At 39.3% G+C, this 18,774-nt stretch overlaps 3 protein-coding genes across 7 annotated transcripts in view; 1 reads left to right on the forward strand and 2 right to left on the reverse strand.

Moving 5' to 3' along the window:
• Positions 1 to 2,097, reverse strand: part of gfm2 (GTP dependent ribosome recycling factor mitochondrial 2) — a 71,823-nt gene extending 69,726 nt beyond the window's left edge. Inside the window, exon 1 of one of the 2 annotated variants that reach the window (XM_069937332.1) lies at positions 1,660 to 2,097. The gene's annotated coding sequence lies outside the window, so the exon portion shown is untranslated. The remainder of the gene's footprint in view (positions 1 to 1,659) is intronic. The other variant, XM_069937326.1, reaches the window with a different exon arrangement.
• nsa2 (NSA2 ribosome biogenesis homolog (S. cerevisiae)) lies at positions 1,910 to 14,920 on the forward strand. Its single transcript, XM_069937344.1, has 7 exons — positions 1,910 to 2,057; positions 5,668 to 5,855; positions 7,587 to 7,737; positions 9,216 to 9,395; positions 10,072 to 10,183; positions 13,706 to 13,786; positions 14,733 to 14,920. The coding sequence occupies exons 1-7, from the start codon at positions 2,055 to 2,057 to the stop codon at positions 14,798 to 14,800; spliced, it is 783 nt and encodes a 260-aa protein (XP_069793445.1). The 5' UTR covers positions 1,910 to 2,054; the 3' UTR covers positions 14,801 to 14,920.
• A 1,958-nt stretch (positions 14,921 to 16,878) lies between these two features.
• LOC138763332 (soluble lamin-associated protein of 75 kDa-like) overlaps positions 16,879 to 18,774 on the reverse strand; it is a 136,612-nt gene continuing 134,716 nt past the window's right edge. For 3 of the 4 annotated variants that reach the window (XM_069937294.1, XM_069937303.1, XM_069937312.1), the window contains exon 14: positions 16,880 to 17,848. In XM_069937294.1, coding sequence (XP_069793395.1) covers positions 17,813 to 17,848 — 36 coding nt within the window. In that variant the 3' untranslated portion in view covers positions 16,880 to 17,812. Of the gene's footprint in view, positions 17,849 to 18,774 lie in introns of all 4 variants that reach the window. The other variant, XM_069937321.1, reaches the window with a different exon arrangement.

The raw sequence follows: 18,774 nt of genomic DNA on the forward strand, positions 1-18,774 counted from the left end.
TGGATATGCGTCCTTGCCCAAACGCCAACTTGTTTGCGGAGGCCATGCCACATGAATTTGCCTGCCACGAGCCTTGTTGTCATCCTAATCGAAGGGTGAGTCAAATTGTGTATGGAGTAAAACACCCGACGTCAGCACGCAGCGAGTACAATGGGCCTCGGTTGGCCACTGGATACATTACAAAGCAGGGAGGCATTTACTGGACCAAAACCTATGCCCTCCAATTCCAATCCCGATATAGCATGTGATACACGGCCATCTCTTCTTCTTCCTACTGAGCTGCTGCCAAAGCCACGTAGTCTACACCAGGAGCAGTTGAATGGAGGGAAGTGATGGTGGTGGGAGACACCGTGAGGATGAAGAGATTGTTCTTCCCAGTGATGTTTTATCGTAGTCGTAAACTCTGAAATGTAGGAGAGTTGTCGTTGTTGACATACTGACATCAAGTCGTGGGTGGCTGAGTGGGTACTCACACACAAACACAGACCGGGTGACCCCAACCAAAAGCTTTGGATGAATCAAAAGATTTCCAACCTGCTGAGGACATGATCAAAGGCATTTAAGGCTGGTGATCGAGATCTCTACAAGACATCCAGGTATGATCTGCAGAAGACTCTCTCAGCAACAAAGAATCAATTCTGGGTGAAGCGAGAGACAAAGACTCCACAGCTATGGCAGGGATTGCAGGCCATTGCATCCTACAAAGAGGGGTTAAACACCATAACCTGTAATGCTTCATTACCGATGAGCTGAAAACTTTCTATGCTTGCTTTGAGAAGGAGCACTCAACATGAGTGGATATGAGAATTTCTGCAAAGACCCTGTGATATGTCTCTGAGGTTGATGTCAGAACATCATTCAAATGGGTGAACCCTCACAAGGCATCAGGCCCTAATGTCGTACCTGGCAGGGTACTGAAAATCTGTGCCAACCAACTAACCAGAGTGTTCATTGACATTTTTAATCTCTCACAGCTGCAGTCAAAAGGGCATCAACCATCCCAGTGCCAACAAGAGCAGTGTGAGCTATCTCAATGATTACTGCGCGGTGGTGAAATGCTTTGAGAGGTTGGTCATGACTGAAGTAAAGGACTGGACCCACTGCAATTTGCCTCCCATCACAATCACTCCACACTGGATGCAATATTACTGGCTCTCCACTCAACTCTGGATCTTCCCGACCACAGCAACTTCATCTCTTCATGGACTCCAGCTCAGCCTTCAACACCATCATTCCCTCAGTGCTGGTCAACAAGCTCCAATCCCTGGGGCTCTATGCTCATGGACCCCCACCACCCAAGCCACGTCCTCTTCACTCTGCTACCAGGATTTGAAATGGAGTTCATATGAATATTTGCACTGTAACGCTGCCGTAAAACCACGCATTTCAAGACACGTTCACGATCATAAACTCTGATTCTGACATCAACCCCTTCCATCCGGACCCCCCCCCCCCCCCCCCCACACACAGCACCGCCGTCTACCCCCTTCCCCTTCCCCCCGAGCACCGCCGTCTACCGTCTACCGTCTACCCCCTCCCCTCCCCTCCCCTCCCCTCCCCGCAACCTCTCTCTCACACGCAGACAGCATCGTTTCGGGTCCATGGAGATTTGGCACCGAGTGCCCTCCTGGATATTGTTAGTAATATTTAAAGTCTTACACAAACTCTCTCCCTTCAGCTGCTCCCGCCGGTCCTCCAGCCGGTCCTCCAGCCAGCCCTCCCGGCGATTGACAATCCCACAATGCAATACGAGCACCTCAATTCGAGAATCGAATTCTTAAAGTTCACTCAACTGAACATTAAACAGCTAATTTGATTTATATTCGGGACACGTATTCAATAGCAATTAACCCCTTTTGTTGACGAGCTTTTTCTTTGGACTAATTGTATGGTCGCTTCTTGTCGCGTGTATCGCTCTTTGGCTTCCTCTCAACCAAGATGGCGCTGGAATAGGGGCAGCGTTGACGCCAACAGTAGCAACAACGGCCGCAGCCGGACATCGCAGCCGAATTCTTTAGTTTCTGTGCTTTAAGGGTGAGGCCGACAGCCCCAAGATGGTGAGTGAGTGAGTTACTGGCGGAAGAACTAGGCGTCCGGTGAGAACGGGCGGTGGACACGCGGTTGTGGGGCCGAGAGAGGCCTCGGGCCTAGTCCGTGCGGCGCCAGTAGGAGAGTCCCGCCGCTCCGGGAGTCCGAGGCGTCCTTTCATCTGCTTAAAAGCCGGGACTTTATTTTTGTCCGTGACCCAAGTGATCGCAGGTTCGAGTCCCGCCGCGAAGTTCTGCGGGGTCAGAACCTTTTATTTTCAGACATGAAATCGCAGCGGACTCCGTCCTTCGAGTCTGTCGTTGTAGAGTTTACCCTTGCTGGGGAACATTTGGCAAAGTTAGATTAAATACAGATTGTCAGAAACACAAATTCTCACAAATGAGTCTCTTTAAGATCGGTGACACGACAAGCTTTATTCACAAGTCTGCAGAGTTGGACTCAACCGGCTTCTCGCCAAGTCAAGCCCCGATACATACAGTGCATTGTTTTTTATACAATTTGCTTGTCCTTCAGCATCTCCACTACACTGCTTTAATTGGTTAGTTTTTGCAAAATCATCCTGATTACTGTTAGTCACGCACACCACGATCATTCATGACCTCTGCTCACACCAAATCCTGTTTTTCACTCTTTATCAATCTTTGGCTCCTGCATGTCTCTCTGTAGTTAAATCTGTTGCAAGTCTTGTAACATTTTCCAGCTAAACTCCAGTGGTTAGCCCCCTTTTATGACTAATCATCACATTTTAACTTAAACCCTTTTTAACCCAAATTCTCTATCTATAACACAGATCAAATCTCACCATGGAGTAAATGATGGAGCAGTCGACGGTGTTCTGTACTAATCCAATTTGGTCTGTATCCCTCCCAAGTTCTTCGTGTTCCTGTATCTGCCCAAATTACTTTTGACCGTTGTTGTTTGCTTTTAGTTTCCTCTGGCAGCTCATTCCTGACTTGGACCACACTCTCACCTCTATACTCAAATGATTTACATTTAACCAAATTTTCCCTACTAACGAGGTTAAACCATACAATGGCAGAGCCGAAGGACAGATTCCACTTCGATGAGGACCACGATCCTCTCAGTTCCCTCCTAAATCTTGCCTCCCCCCTCCCCTCTGACCTTAAATCCATGTACTGTCGTTCTGGAATTATCTACACTGAGGAAAAGACTGAACATTCACTTTATCCACGCCCCTCATCGTTTTCTAACCCTCATGACCATTCAACTCCCTTTTGTAGAGGGAATATAAACCCAGTCTATCCAGCCTCTCTTTTAAACTGAATTTCCTCTCTCTTCCCCCTCCCCCTCCAAAGTTCTGGCAACATGTCAGTGATTGGAGGTGATGGAATCAGATAGTTACTATATTTAAGATGCATTTAGATAGATACTTAAATGTGCAAGGGTCCTAAATGGGATTAATGTAGATGGGGTGGGGGGGAAGGTCTGCATGGACATGGTGGGTCAAAGGGACCATTTTGACTGGTACCGTAATGCTATGAAAGCACATAGAGTGGATAGAAACTTCCCATTGGTGGAAGGGCCAGGAACTAAAGGACAAAGAATGAAGATAATTTCTGAAGGAAGCAACAATGGCATGAAAACTTTTTGTTGGACAGACAGTGGTAGAATATGCAATGCCTTGCTGGATGTACTGTTGTATTCAAAAAAAGTAGATAAATATCTGGAAGAGTGGGATTTGTAGGACTTTGGGGTAAAGGCATGGAACTGTTTACAACTGCTGCTGTAGATATGTGTATGGATTTTTATTCGGTTTTACTCTTGCATTTGAATTTGTCTTGATCTTTTCTCCTGTTCTTGCATCCAGCTATTAATTTTACACTGCTTTTTGAATTATTTTATTCATTTAAATTAAATTTAAGAGCAGCAGATACAGAAATGCCTACTGTAATCTTTGAGCACTCCAATACACTATAATGTCAACAGTTAAACTGTTCAGTAGTATGATTTTTCAGTGGCACTGGAGTTTTCTGGTCTAAAAAGCAGTTTTTTTTTCTTGCAATGTAACTGGTTGAAAACTGCCAGGCTTAATATTGTTAGGCCACCCCTGATATAGATGATCAACAGTTTGGCCAAAGGGGTAAATTTAAGGAGTGGTAAATCAGAGACAGGAAACAACAAATGCTGTAAACTTTAGCAAACTGAATGGCTCAGCAGGTTTTAGCAAACAGTGAAGTCAGCATTTTCAGGTTAGGATCCTTTTTAGAGGCTATGGTTTAAAGGGGAGATGGGAAACATGATATAAACATAACAACAATTACAGCACGGAAACAGGCCATTAGGCCCTTCTAGTCTGCACCGAACCAAACACCCCTTTCTAGTCCCACCTCCCTGCACAATGCCCATAACCCTCCATCTTCTTCTCATCCATATACCTGTCCAACCTTTTCTTAAATAATACAATTGACTCCGCCGCCACTATTTCTCCCGGAAGATCATTCCACACGGCTACCACTCTCTGAGTAAAGAAGTTCCCCCTCATGTTACCTCTAAACCTCTGCCCCTTAATTCTTAACTCATGTCCTCCTGTTTTAATCTTTCCTCCTCTTAACGGAAATAGTCTATCCACATCCACTCTGTCTATCCCTTTCATAATCTTAAATACTTCTATCAAATCCCCTCTCAACCTTCTACGCTCCAAAGAATAAAGACCTAATCTGTCCAATCTCTCCCTATACTCTAGATGCTTAAACCCAGGTAACATTCTGGTAAACCTTCTCTGCACTCTCTCCACTCTGTTTATATCCTTCCTATAATTAGGCGACCAGAACTGCACACAGAATTGTTTATTATTAAACTTTATGTACTATCCAGGCAAGACTACTTTTTTTTTTTACAATAAAACAAAAGTATAGGGTATACTTTGAAGAGAAATTTACAGGTAAACAGAACAAGGCAGTGTCACATTTGTGGCCCGAAATGTGAAGTTAATAATACATCGAACACAAGTTTTATCAGGTAAACTTCTCAGTGTCTTTATTTTCCAGTTTCCTTTGTTCTCCTGCTTGTGTTCTTATCTCCCTCTCATACTATGTGACTTCCGGTACATCTCATACATATTCATTATCATGACAGGCAGTATCTTTGTACCAATTCAAGACTCCAAAAGCCGAAGGAAAGAAACTCTCCTGAATACTGGACAGATGAAGGTGGGACAAGACAGGCAGGAGAGTAAGGATAGTGTCAGAATTAGAGAAAGGGAGGCAGCAATCTGATTTGGGAGAAAATTTCTGAGAAGCCTGTGGCAAGAGCATGCATGGTTACCAGTGATTAGAACTTAACCAAGAAAACAGGATAGCACAAAATAAGTTAGGGAATTGTATGGGTCTATTTATTTATTATCTACTTGTTTCATTTGAGCTTAACAAGAGAAATGTAGAATTTGGAAAATCTTGTATGGCAAATTGCATTGTTATTTTGAGTCTGAACAATGTATTGAGAATTTGGAATTGGCATTCGTACTTCCATTTCTTTGTTGGTGGGTGGGGGGGGGGGGGGGAAGGAAGAGAATAAATTTTTTTGCAGGATTCTGGGGTTCATGATGCTTGGTGCAATTCTGAGTGTGTATTATGAATGGGTTTTTTAATTCCATTATAGCCGCAGAACGAATATATCGAATTGCATCGTAAGCGATATGGATATCGTTTGGATTACCATGAGAAGAAAAGAAAAAAGGAGAGCCGTGAGCCACATGATCGATCACACAAAGCCAGAAAGATGATTGGTCTAAAGGCCAAATTATACCACAAACAACGCCATTCTGAAAAAATACAGATGAAGAAAACGTGAGTATTACAAACTACATTTTGATAAGTGCTGTAAAAAAAATAAATGTCTAGTAATTATGCAGATTAGTTGAACTCAAAATGCATAATTTAAAAAAAGTATAGAAAACGTAACATTTCCCATCAATATTCCCAAAATATAATTTGGGAATTTTTTTAAAGGAAGCAAATAACAGCTTTGTACCGCTACAAATATTCTCTTCTACATTTATAGCATTGTATTTGTTGTATCTTATCCTACTAAGTTGCAAGTAATGATTCAAAATCTCGTTTGCACAAGACCACAGAATGTTGTTTCGTCGGATGAGAAATAAATTAAAAGTTTTTGTAACTGATTTTCTGGAAAAAAATCTGAATGACACTAGAATTTCATCTCTTTAGTTAAATGGGGGGAAAGTAAAATAATTATTTGGTATATTTTTTTTATAAAATGACTTGGGCAGCTTGAGGTGAAGAAAAGGAATAAAAGTTGTTAGTCATGGAAATGGGGTCCAGTAATGTTTGTTTTTTGTTTTCTTAAAACCAAGAAAAACATAGTCTTTGCACACTCTTGGAATAATTCCATTCCTCCTTTGTAATAAATTTTCTCTAATATGTCATCTTGGATCTCATACCACCTAGCTATACTAGAGGTAATTTACAGTAACCAGTTAACCTACTAACCAGCATATTTTTGAAATGAGAGAGATCTGGGGGAACCCATGTAATCATGGCTAGGACATCTAAACTCCATACAGACATCACTGGATGTCACTGATTAAGCCAAAGTTACTGCAGCTGTGAGGTGGTATCTACTTCCTGCATCACTAGGCCACTTGTAGATCCTTGGGTAGATGCAAGGATGTGGAAGCTATGGAGAGAGTGCAGAGGAGATTTACCAGGATGCTGCCAAGATTGGAAAATGTATCTTATGAGGCAAGGTTAGCAGAGCTGGGACTTTTCTCTGTGGAGTACAAAAGAATGAGAGGGGTCTACAAGATTCTAAGAGGCATAGATAAGGTGGACAGCCGATGCCTTTTTCCCAGGGGAGGAATTGCAAACACCAGGGGACACCTCTACAAAGTGGAGGCTGAAACATTAGGAGAATTTGAGACTCTTATACAAGGTACATGGATAAAAGAAAAAGAGGATTATGTGGTGGGGGAAGGGGGGGGGTTAGTATTTTTATTTGGTAAGAATATGTAGGATGGCACAATTACCAAGGGCTGAAGGGCCTTTTCTTTGCTGTTACGTTCTATGGTTGGCTTAAATTAGTGTTGCTGTTTGTTAATTAGTTGAGGATTGCTTGACTTGTTTTAATTGTTTATTAGTACTGAGTGGAAAAACATTGTGTATTAATAACATTGTGTATTAATGTAACATTGTCATTGTTGATGTAGCATAATAATGATGCTCAATTTTTTTGTTAAAATGAAAGGATTCTCTTCAATTCAATTTCAATTTATTGTCATAGTAATAAAACAGCATCATATTACATGAAATTTCTTTTTGCCTGCTGCACGGCAGGCAAATTCACCACCAGCAGGAATTGCCTAAGCGCCTTTACAGTCAGACTTTCAGCGGCTCTGACAGTGCTCCCATCTTGCCTGTCCCTTCAACCTTTACCTGCACCTTGAAGGTCATATAATTTCTCATGAAGATTATATTGAACTTGGGAAGGGAATTTTAATGTTTTCTTTAATGCAGCATGTTGATTAATTTTTAAAAAATTCATGTATTTTATCCCTGTAGTATTAAAATGCATGAACAGAGAAACACAAAACAGAAGAATGATGAGAAAACACCAAAAGGGGCTGTTCCAGCCTATCTGCTTGACAGAGAAGGACAATCGCGTGCCAAAGTTCTGTCCAATATGATCAAACAGAAAAGAAAAGAGAAAGCTGTGAGTGAAAACTATTATATTTCTTTTGAGATGGATTCTTGAATCTGTATAATTTTTTTTTTTAAATTGGTTCTGTTTTCTGGTAACATTTTCCTAAATGTATTAAAGACAACATTTGGGTCAGCAGTTGCTCACTTTAGCCATTCGTGAATATATTTTACCATCTTTCCAGATCAGTTCTGAATCGGAGAATTATAAAACGGGTCCTTTGGCCCATCCAGCTATGACATCTATCTACACTGATCCTATTTGCTGACCGTAATCTTGTATTCCTTTATATTTTCCTATCTGAATACTTGCTCAAATGTCTTATAAATGCTCTAATGTGGTATAAAAATCTAAAATGCCTTTCTTTGCTTACATATATTCCAAAATAACCTTAACATGTTTTTTGGAACACGCTGAATTCATTTATCTGAGGAGCTCTTTGATCCGAATACTATTTTCCTTCCCTCTGACAATGCAATAAATGTGCATTCTTCCAGAATGCGCTCCTTTAAATCGAGGTAGTTATGTATATATATTTTTTTGGCCATTTCTGGATGTGGTATCAATGCAACTTGACTGGATATGTATTTTAGTTTCTTTTAGAGAAGAATTCTGATTTTTATTGATAATTGCTTGAGGTGCTACTTGGATCTGCATATAATATAATTTCACATTCCCATTCAGTGAAGTACTGGAGGTGATGCTTCCACCACAACCCACCCCCCAAGAGGTAAAACATAGTCATTGTGTGATAGTGTGCCATCGAGGAGGATAAAGTACCCAGTTATTTGAATTTTTGATGCGTCTTTGAGTGCAGGTTCATATAATGTATGTACTGTATACAGTACTCAAATATTTTCCTGTGATACAGCAGTGACTATGGTTTTTTTTTAAAAAAAAATCAGTCCTTAATTTGCTGTAAAGCACAATATGAAGTCTTTGGGAATTGAATTGATCATTCTCACATGTACTGCGATACAGTAAAAAGCTTTGTTTTGAGTACTCTCCAAGCAGGTAAGCAGGTCAACTCAAGGTGCAAGGGCATCATCTTTTGCCAATGAGGGATGACAGCCTGAAAGAAACTGTTCTTGAATCTAGAGGTTCATGCTTATAAGCTCATGTATCTTTTTCCTGATGGAACAGGGGAGAAAAGTGTGACCAGGGTGGGAAGAGTCCTTAATATGTTATTAGCTTTTCTGAGAAGGCAGGAGATATAGATGGAGATGACGGAGGGGAGATTGCTTTGTGTAACAGATTACAAAAGATGCTTGGTAAATATATTAATTTTCCCTTAAAAGTGTTAGAATTTTACACCAATTCATTTTAAGGCTCAAGTGATATGGCATTATTTATAAACACGTTATTCCTGTCAGGGGATACCAAAGATGAAAGGAAATATTGTACTGTTTTAAGTATAAAACTACATTTCATACCTTTATGACAAAAAGCAGAATTTTAACTTGTTGCCCTATAAAAATTTTCCATGACAGGGTAAATGGGAAGTACCTTTACCAAAAGTCCGTGCACAAGGTGAAACAGAAGTTCTAAAAGTCCTTCGCACAGGTAAAAGGAAAAAGAAGACATGGAAGAGAATGGTTACCAAAGTCTGCTTTGTGGGAGATGGATTCACTAGGAAACCACCCAAGTATGAACGATTTATCAGACCCACGGTGAGTTACAAGCACAGCTGGACAAGAAGGTAGAATATAAGAACGAGAGTCAATGATGGCCTGTAAAGTCCACTTCATGGAGTTGTATATTTTAAATTTGTATATATTGTAAAAGTGGATTCACTTAATAGGTTGATTAGAATAAACTTTTAAGTACAGTACTATAAAGCGCTCAGGATACTGAAGAGTGTTACACGAGGTAGGAAAAGAAATGAAGCAACTTTATTTGGAATTCCTGGACAGTTCAGGAAGTGAGTCTGATGAAGGATTTCGACCTGAAATGGCAACTGTCTCTCTTTCCATAGATGATGCCTGACTTGCTGAGTTCCTCCAACACTTTTTATTGGCTCCATGAATAGAGAGTATTATTTATGTGTCAGGTGGTTCAAATCCCGAGTGATATTCTTGTGGAGAGGAAGAAGTTGTTGAACGCTTTGAAATTTATAGACTTGTACAAAGGATGGAAGAAGTGGTCTGAAGACCTTTTCTTCGTGTCGCAAACCATATCACAGCACATTCACAAATGTAATAATTACTGTGCTTTTTGCTGAAAAATTCAGTTGAACTTTGTGAATGTATTGTATTCGTTGACCCTGAAAATTATAATAATGTTTGCTCCAGTTTCAGTATGTACAATGTGATTTTGTAAGAGAGATGGAAACTTTTTTTTCTTTAGGGTTTACGTTTTAAGAAGGCTCATGTAACCCATCCGGAGCTCAAGGCCACTTTCTACTTACCTATACTTGGTGTCAGGAAAAATCCATCTTCGCCACTGTATACAACATTAGGTAAGCAATCAAATCAAAACATTTAAATGTTGTTCCATTATCAACAATAAATATAATTCAGGCTGAGATTTTTTAAACCCCCTTCTAAAGATTCAGCAGTTTTTAAATCCAAGGAAATTTCCATAGATGACTCCTAATAGATCCTAGTTGTGAATATGTTTGTAAATATTTCTTCAATGCAAATAAGCTTCATTCTAATATTATAAGTTGGTTGTTTTTTTAATAAATGTTAATACATGTTAGAAACATTTTGAATTCAATTGACACAAACGTTTGCTTGTAAATTTCACAATAATGAATGTATTCTGTTCTATGACAGTTTAAAAGAATTGGTGGGAAATGGAAACAAAACTGGGTTGAACCTCGACTCCAGGCTCAACCTTTTTTGTCCATTTCCCTTATTCTGATAGAATTTTTTCCAAAAAATTCATTTGAGTCTATCCATATTTTCTCTGATACTCTTATCTTTCCACATGCCATATATGTATTTATAGTCGGAGTACATACATAACATCACGTACAACTCTGAGATTCCTTTTCCTGTGGGCCAGGCAGAATTTCCACTTAATGGCAGTCAATGTACACATATAAACAAAATAAAGAAATGTAAACAAAGTACAATAGAGAAATAAAGATCAATAAAGTGCAAAAGTAAGAGTCCTCAAATTAGTCCCTGATCGAGTTTGTTGTTGAGGACTCTGATCGTGGAGGGGTAGCAGCTGTTCCTGAACCTGGTGGTGCAAATCTTGTGGCGCAAATCTTATGGCACCTATACCTCTTGGTGGTAGCAGTGAGAAAGTGTGTGCTGGGTAGTGTGGATCCTTAATAATTGCTGCTACTCTTTGATGGCAGCATTCCCTGTAGCTGTTCTCGATGGTGGGGAGGATTTACCCATGATGTCTTGGGCTGTGTTCACCACTCTTTTTATAGGGCCTTATACTTGGGGGTATTGGTGTCCCCATACCAGACTGTGATGCAGCCAGTCAGCACACTTTCCTTTGCACATCAGTAGAAAATTGCCAGGGTTTCTGATGTCGTGCCCAACTTCCGCAAACTCCTGAGGAAGTAGAGGCACTGACGTACTTTCTTCACAATGCCATTTGTGTGTTGGGTCCAGGAAAGATCCTCTGAAATAGTGACTCACAGAACTTAAATTTGCTCACCTCTCCACCTCTGATTCCCCAAATAATCACTGGATCGTATATCTCTGGGTTTCCCTTCCTAAAGTCAACAATGAGCTCTTTCATTTTGGTGATAATGAGTGTGAGGTTGTTGTTGGTGCACCATTCAGCCAAGTTTTCAATCTCCCTCCTGTACACTGACTTATTGTCCCTTTTTATACAACCCACTATGTTGCATTGCCAGCGAACTTGTAGATGGTGTTGCTGTCGTACTGAGCCACACATTCGTAAGTATAAAATGAATAGAGCTTCCTTTGGACCAGAACAGATCCCTGTGAAACTCCATTAATCACTGACTTCTAGCAAAATAAGTTCTATCTACTGCCACCTTTTGTAGACAAACCAATTCCAGAACCAAGCAGCCAAGGTTCCACGGATCCCATGCCTCTGAATGAGCCAACCATGGGGGCCTTGTCAAATATTTTCTGAAATCCTTATACGCCACATCCTTCATCAGTATCCTTTGTCACCTCCTTGAGAAACTCATTTGGGCTCATGTGGCACAACCTGCCTATCTCTGAGAAGACTATGCTTTCTTAAATGCTTGGAATTCTTATCCCTAAGAATCCTCTTTAATACTTAGCACACCACTGAATTAATGCTCACTGGTCTTTCATTACAGGATTGTCCCTCTTGCCTTTCTTAAACATTTGCTACTTTACAATCTTCCAGTACTTTTCTTGTGGTCAGGGTGAACACAGATCATTGCCAATGCTACAGCAATCTCTTCCATTGCTTCCTATAATAATTTGCGGTGTAGTCCATTTGGTCCTGGAGAGTTACCAATCTGAATGCTTTTGAGAAGATCTGGCACTTCCTCTTTCTAAACCTCAACATGCTCCAGCAGATTAGCCTATTCTACACTGACTTTGCATTCACCAAGGTCCCTTTCTTTAATGAACCCTGGAGAAATTTAGGACCTCCTCTGCCTCCAGGCATGTGTTTCTCCACCTCCCCCCATCTCTAATCGATCCTTCTACCCTTACTCACATCATTCTTTTATCATGTATGCATACAATGCCTGAGAGTTTCCCTTAATCCTACTTGCCATGGTTTGCTCATTCCCTCTTCTAGCTCTCCTGGGTCCTTTTTGTTGAACCTCCTTCCTGGCTATTACATAATTCTCATGAGCCCTTCCTTAATTTTGCTTGACTAAACCTTATTTTACTTCCCTTTTCTTCCAGACTAGCTGCCCACCTCTGTTCACCAAGTGTCCTACTGTGGTGCACACATTTGTACTGGCAAACTGGCTCTGCTTCTTGCGCACGGTTAGCCAGAGCAACCGCAGCAAAGATGGTGTTGCGGGTCCTTCTCTTCCGGTTCAGACTGGAAGTACGCGTACGTGAGTGGCTGCAGCACGAAACTCAGTAAACTAGTTATCACCCTTTCAATCAAAAAGTTCCCCTTAAACATTTCACAGCAGATCTATGGAAGCTGCTTTTATGGATTACATGCATGGGGCGCTAGATAGGTCTGTATTGAGACAGGGAAAAGATGGTAGTGTGCGCACGAGCGCAGCAAGAAATGAGACAGCAGGCTGTGAGCTCGTTAAGCACATAAGGATGTAGAAAAGGTGGTGGATCAGAGTTTGATTTCAGTATTGAAGATTGTATTAGATAGGTACTTGGTCTTCGAGGAATCAAAAGTTTGGCATGGACTGAAGAACCTATTTCTGTGCTATAGTATACCATGGTTTTTCAGGATCTTGCTGGTATCCACCTTCTTTCTGGGTGCTGCAACATATATTCTCTGCCATTCCTAGTTATCGTGGTATAAATTATTTTCACTTGATTTTCAATTGTTTAGTTGTTAATTACAGCAGGTTGTGTAATTATTCCCTTGGTTTAAAATATTGCTCTATTTTAAGAGGAGAAAATGTTCTTGTGCCATTGCAATTTTTTTTTCAGAATAACACTGCTCCCCGTTTCACTCCATGCTTATTTTCTCACCTGCCCCCTCATCTAAACTTTGGCCTCGTCTTCTCACTCCATTTTAAATGCCCAGAGCATTTTTTCATTTGCCTCATTCTTTCCTGTCATATTACTCTTAGTTTGCTGACCTTCTGTTTGAACTTGCTCACCATCATGGTTTAAATTCTCTTTCTCTTTGGATTTCAGCCTGTTTTTTTTTTCACTTTAAACTTTTGATCTAAATGCTTTCTTAATATTGAACATGGCTGATAGTTATTTTGTGGTTATTTGCTCTCAGCAGATTTGTAAAGATAAAGTCGCCTTCAGAATTGGAACTAAAATAGCATCTCTATTCTTGGCAAGTCTGTTCAGAATCAGAATGCAACTTGAACTTGCTCCAAGCACTAATGTCTGGATGTACTTTTCTGTAGGTGTTATTACAAAAGGAACTGTCATTGAAGTGAATGTAAGTGAGCTTGGCTTGGTCACACAAGGAGGCAAAGTTGTCTGGGGTGAGTCCATGAACATCTGTATGTCTAAATTAAAAATAATCTGTTTTTCACTTTGTCCTTGGAACTTAAATTTTGTAGAGCTCATTGGTCTGTATCTGCAGGTAGCCTGTAGAGAAGTTTTGCTCCTGCAAAGGAATATTTTAAAGCAGTTACTTTGAAAGTCAGAATTTATTATTGAACCTCATGGATTTCCAACTACTCAAATTTATAAATAAATTCCTGTACAAGCTGCATTGTTGTAATTATTTTTGTCAGTTCCCTCCTTTTTCCAATTAACTTGCACATAATCTCAAAATAAATGGAAAATGCAGATAGATTAAGATGGGAAGCAAAGGAATTTGCTTTATAGATTGCATAGCCCTCATCCATGATTTGCCTTTCCACATCTTCCAACTTTTCTAACATTAATTCTAGGTTTCTCAGAGTAGATTGATGCTGGTTAGTCAGATTCTCATTTCTGATCTATCTTCAACTACAGATCCTGTAATAACTTTACATCTGGAATATTGCACTTTAGAGATGTTTTATAAAGATCTGTTCAGTATTGAATCCAATACAAAAGTACAGCACTTGAAATTGATTCCCAAAGTAGACTGCATCCACACAATCTTGCATTCTCTTTTCTAACTGCCAGTTTCTCTTACTACACCTAGTACTTTAAGCTCTCTAGCAACATGAATAATCAGTACAGCTTAGTATATCCCACATTCATTGTGTTATTAAATTGAACTTTTTAATATTTCAAGATTAACTGAATAGCTGTGCAGCTAGGTGTCCTTATTAGATTGGGGAAGTGTAGATTAGATGAACCAATTTCATGTGGTTCACATTTTCCTCAACCATCTGTGTAATGTGCTTGAATCCATGCAAGTTATGCTATATAATGTTGAAGAAAATAGGTGCTTGAGTTGAATTGACAAATGTTTTTTTTTTCTTTTTCCTCCAGGTAAATATGCGCAAGTAACAAATAATCCTGAAAATGATGGCTGCATTAATGCAATTCTGTTGGTTTAAATTGCCATCGAAAAGACTGGCAAGGACATTAAACACATTTGATTATTTAAGTCTGGTTACAAAAATATTGTTTTGACCCTTAAAACAAAATTAAACTTTTTTGAAAGATCCAGAAAAATATCCCATCATTTCAATCAGTTTTTTTTCCTTTTTTAATCTTCTGCAATAATTAAGGGCAATGGAAGATGAACAGAACTAGCTTTAATTGTCAATAATTTTAGCAAGATGCTAAAGTTAATAACTAGAATAATTTGTATCCAAGGATCTGCATATGGTGACAATTCAATGCAGTATGAAAATACTACTGTAGATGCCTTTCTAGTGAGATTTAAATGCTCTGCCTATTCCCATGACGCTTGAACTACAAACTTTGTACAGGGTGCTGATTAGCCCTTATCAGTAAAAACAGAGTGGCAGGCCATTCTGGAAGATTTTCTTTGTGAAGTGATTTTTAAGTTTTGTATACATTAAGTTCTGGTAGATTAGGGGATACAGTGTTTGATTATATTTTCATTTCCTCTATCAAAATTGACTATTTTTAACCCTTTGGACTCCATGTCCCTTTGTTTTCAAGGGCTACCATCAAGCACAAGTCCTCGAAAATGGGGACACTGGTTTTATGCCCAACCACTAGCTGGTTGGTAGTGTAGTTTACCCATGGACCCAGTCCAGAGTATATAATGAAAATGTCCAAAGGGTTAACTCTGGTATTGTAGGTTCTTGTGTTTGAAATTAGTTTAAAGGTCAAGTTGAACTGCATTATTTCTACATTATTAAAATTAAAATGTCAGGTAACTTCAGAATGATTTTAAATTTTCAGGCTTTCATTTGTATAATGCATTTCACAACATTTACAATGTAAATGTTTGACAATTAAAATGCTTAATGTTTCTTAGAAGTGACTTCATGGGAATGATTGGTTTGTGATTTTTGATTGAGTAAATTTCACCTGATACATTGTGGATAAATCCCTGAAATTTTCAAAATGGTGAAATATGTTGCAGAAACTCAGGTCATGCAACATTCATAGGAAGTAGCGGGTAACCAATGTTTTGCTCCTGGGCCATTATTTCAGGTATTAGGAAAAAACAGGCAAGTGTATGAATAAAAAGAGGGAGGGAGAAGGAAAGAAGAGGTATACAGTGTAAGGTGTAAGATGGATGGAAAGGAAGACTGCAGAATGGAAAAGTAGGTTACTGGAAATCAGAAGTCATCACAAAATACAAGGTAGTGCTCTTCCTATTTTACATGTCGCCTCAACTTGTTATGAAATAATGCAAAATGACAATAGTTTTGATTCTACCATAAACCATAATTGATAAAACTTTTGGATTGAATTTGTACTTTCTTGAATAGATAGATACCAATTTCTGGATTGTTCAGTAGATTCTGAAGTAAAACAAGGCTGGAGAAACTCAACAGGTCAAACAGGCCCTAGACTGTCCTTCGAAATGAAGCAACACTTCATTTGTGAATCTGCAAGTCATCTACACCGGTGCTCCTGCTGCAGCTTTCTCTACATCGCTGAGCACCTTCACTCTGTCCGCATCAATGCCAGGGATCTCGGAGTGACCAACTATTTCAATTTTGTGCCCATTCCTACGTTGACATATTTGTCTATGGCTTTGTGCACTGCCAGACTGACCACCTGCAAATTGGAGGAACAACCAACCGGAAGGCATTGGCATCAAACTGGTTTCTGTGAACCTTCTACCCATTCTCCCTCTTGTCTTTCCTCCAGCTGTCCATCCCTTCTCTCCTCCATTTCCTGTGGAACTATGCTCCTTTCCCTCTCCCCACCATTGTCATGCACCTGCCTGCATTTTGCTCATATCCTGAAGGACTCAAGACCAAAACGTTGGTTATGTATCTTTATATTTCCTATATCAAGTACTTTGTTTGATTTGCTGAGTTTATCTAGCATTGTTTTTACAGTAGATTCTTCATATTTAATATGGGTTAGACAAAATACTTTTAAATTATTGCATCAATTCCCTTTTCCAGGATACATAGGGAAATGTGAATTGACTTCATTTGCCATAAACCACACAACAGCAAAGCACATTTTCTAATTTTATTAATTAAACAAGTAGATACAAATTAGTACTAACAAAGTACTGGTTTGAGTAATCAAGTCACTGTATGGCAGTGAGAATCTGCTTCGTTAGAAAGTTTAAATACTGGGATAGATGATTATGCTCTTATAGACCTCTTCATACTTACAAACTCTTCTGCACCCCAATTTATTATACAATGGCTGCAGCCCATTCTCTGCACAAGAATATTTTGGATTATCAATTCTGAATAAAGAAATTAATTTGCCTGATGTTCACTTGTGACAAACAAGAATTGGTATAAAAATAATGTTTTTGGAGACTAAATTCAAAGTTAAGAAGATCAGTGGTGTACATGCCTTGGAATGGTATACTGACAATGTACACCACCTTAGAGTTCTTGTACATAATGGACATTTGTTCTATGCTTGTAAGGAGGATGCAACTTTGGTACTTTTTAAGCATTTTGCAGCGAATGGTAATAGTCTTTGAAGAGAAATATCACTGTGCTTTTGCAGACGAGCAAGAACAAAAATAATTACAAAAAATCTTTCCAAACCCTCAACTATGGTCCTGTACTTTTGTCAACTGTAGAAAACTTGATTACTGCACCAAAACAAATTCACCAAATTTGTGTAAACAATGAAAACTTGCCAAACATCTGTGGTCCAGGCTTGGTTTCCAGCCTTGGTGGAAACTCAACTTCTGAGCATATTTTAAATTGCTCCAATTTGTCATAATTATCTCTTGAACTCCTTTCAGATACTTCTTAAACCACTGCCCTTATCTACCCTAATCTCCTTATGTACTCGGTGTCAAATTTTGCGAATGCTCCCACAATACACTAGGTGGTAAAATTGTTTAAACACCAGAGATTTGTATGACTTCTCTAACCACCGTCTCACCTCAGTAAAAGAAAATGTATTAAAGTTTGTCAATGCTGATAAATGAATTCCTTTCATCGTGTTCTGGTTGATGCACGATAGTGGCGTACCTACAAGGAGACAAAACAAGTTGAAATTAAACCCTTGAAATGAATCATACTGGAAAAGGTTTGCAGATTGCTGCACAAATGCAGATAGATTTTCTGGAGGTGATGATAGACACATCTAGACTACTGCAAACAGAAAATGATGGCCAGTGTGAACACAATGTTCTAGTTCCCCTACTGAAGAACTTGACCTACCCCACTACCTGCAGGAAATCAAAGAAATACAAAAGGCACCCTAGGTCATTTGTGGATATTAGGTACCAGGCAATCTCATGGGAACTTGAGAGTCTGAAGAATTTCTTCAAGACCTCTGATCTTTGGTCCCCATCTGAGCACCAGCAGTGGAAGGTATGTTATGTGGAAAAGTGCATCCTGAATGGAAATTGTTAGTTGCTAGAAATCAAAATTAACATCAGAATGTTGGAAACTCCCAGCAAATCAAGCAGCCTCTGTGGAAATAGAAGCACCAACATTTCAGGTCAGAGGCTATTCTGATTAAACACTTTTCAAAGACATTGTCTTAGTGTTTTCTGCCTTTCTATTTCAGATTTACCTCAATGGATTTGATTGTGGATATTGCAACTACACTCATCTGGGCAATGAAACTTGATAGCGAGAGCAGCCATTTGTAACATCACCCTCTGCATAATTGATTTAGCTGGCTCCTTGTTTCTGGTCAATTGTAACTAAATGAGGTTGTTAGCGAGAACACTAAACAAAATTAAGGTTATTTTGCCTTATTAAGCCTGAAACTGAAGTGAGCAAATAATTTTGTACTGTGGTAACTGAAACATCATCTTCCCAACCCTGAATAAGAATGAACATCATACTGATAACAATCATTTCCATTTCTCACCTCATGATAGAAGAATGCCAATCTGAATTTCTGCAACCGTTCATGGGGATTGGTTGAATCTTTTTTTTATAAA

The sequence above is a fragment of the Narcine bancroftii genome, chromosome 1, assembly GCF_036971445.1.
Source record: "Narcine bancroftii isolate sNarBan1 chromosome 1, sNarBan1.hap1, whole genome shotgun sequence".
Classification (NCBI taxonomy): domain Eukaryota; kingdom Metazoa; phylum Chordata; class Chondrichthyes; order Torpediniformes; family Narcinidae; genus Narcine; species Narcine bancroftii.

What these genes read in the sequence shown, in the direction of transcription:
- nsa2 (XM_069937344.1), top strand. An exon ending in AGAAAAGAAAAGAGAAAGCT is followed by an intron (nt 7,738 to 9,215) that starts GTGAGTGAAAAC and finishes TTTCCATGACAG; the next exon opens with GGTAAATGGGAAGTACCTTT. An exon ending in GCCACTGTATACAACATTAG is followed by an intron (nt 10,184 to 13,705) that starts GTAAGCAATCAA and finishes ACTTTTCTGTAG; the next exon opens with GTGTTATTACAAAAGGAACT.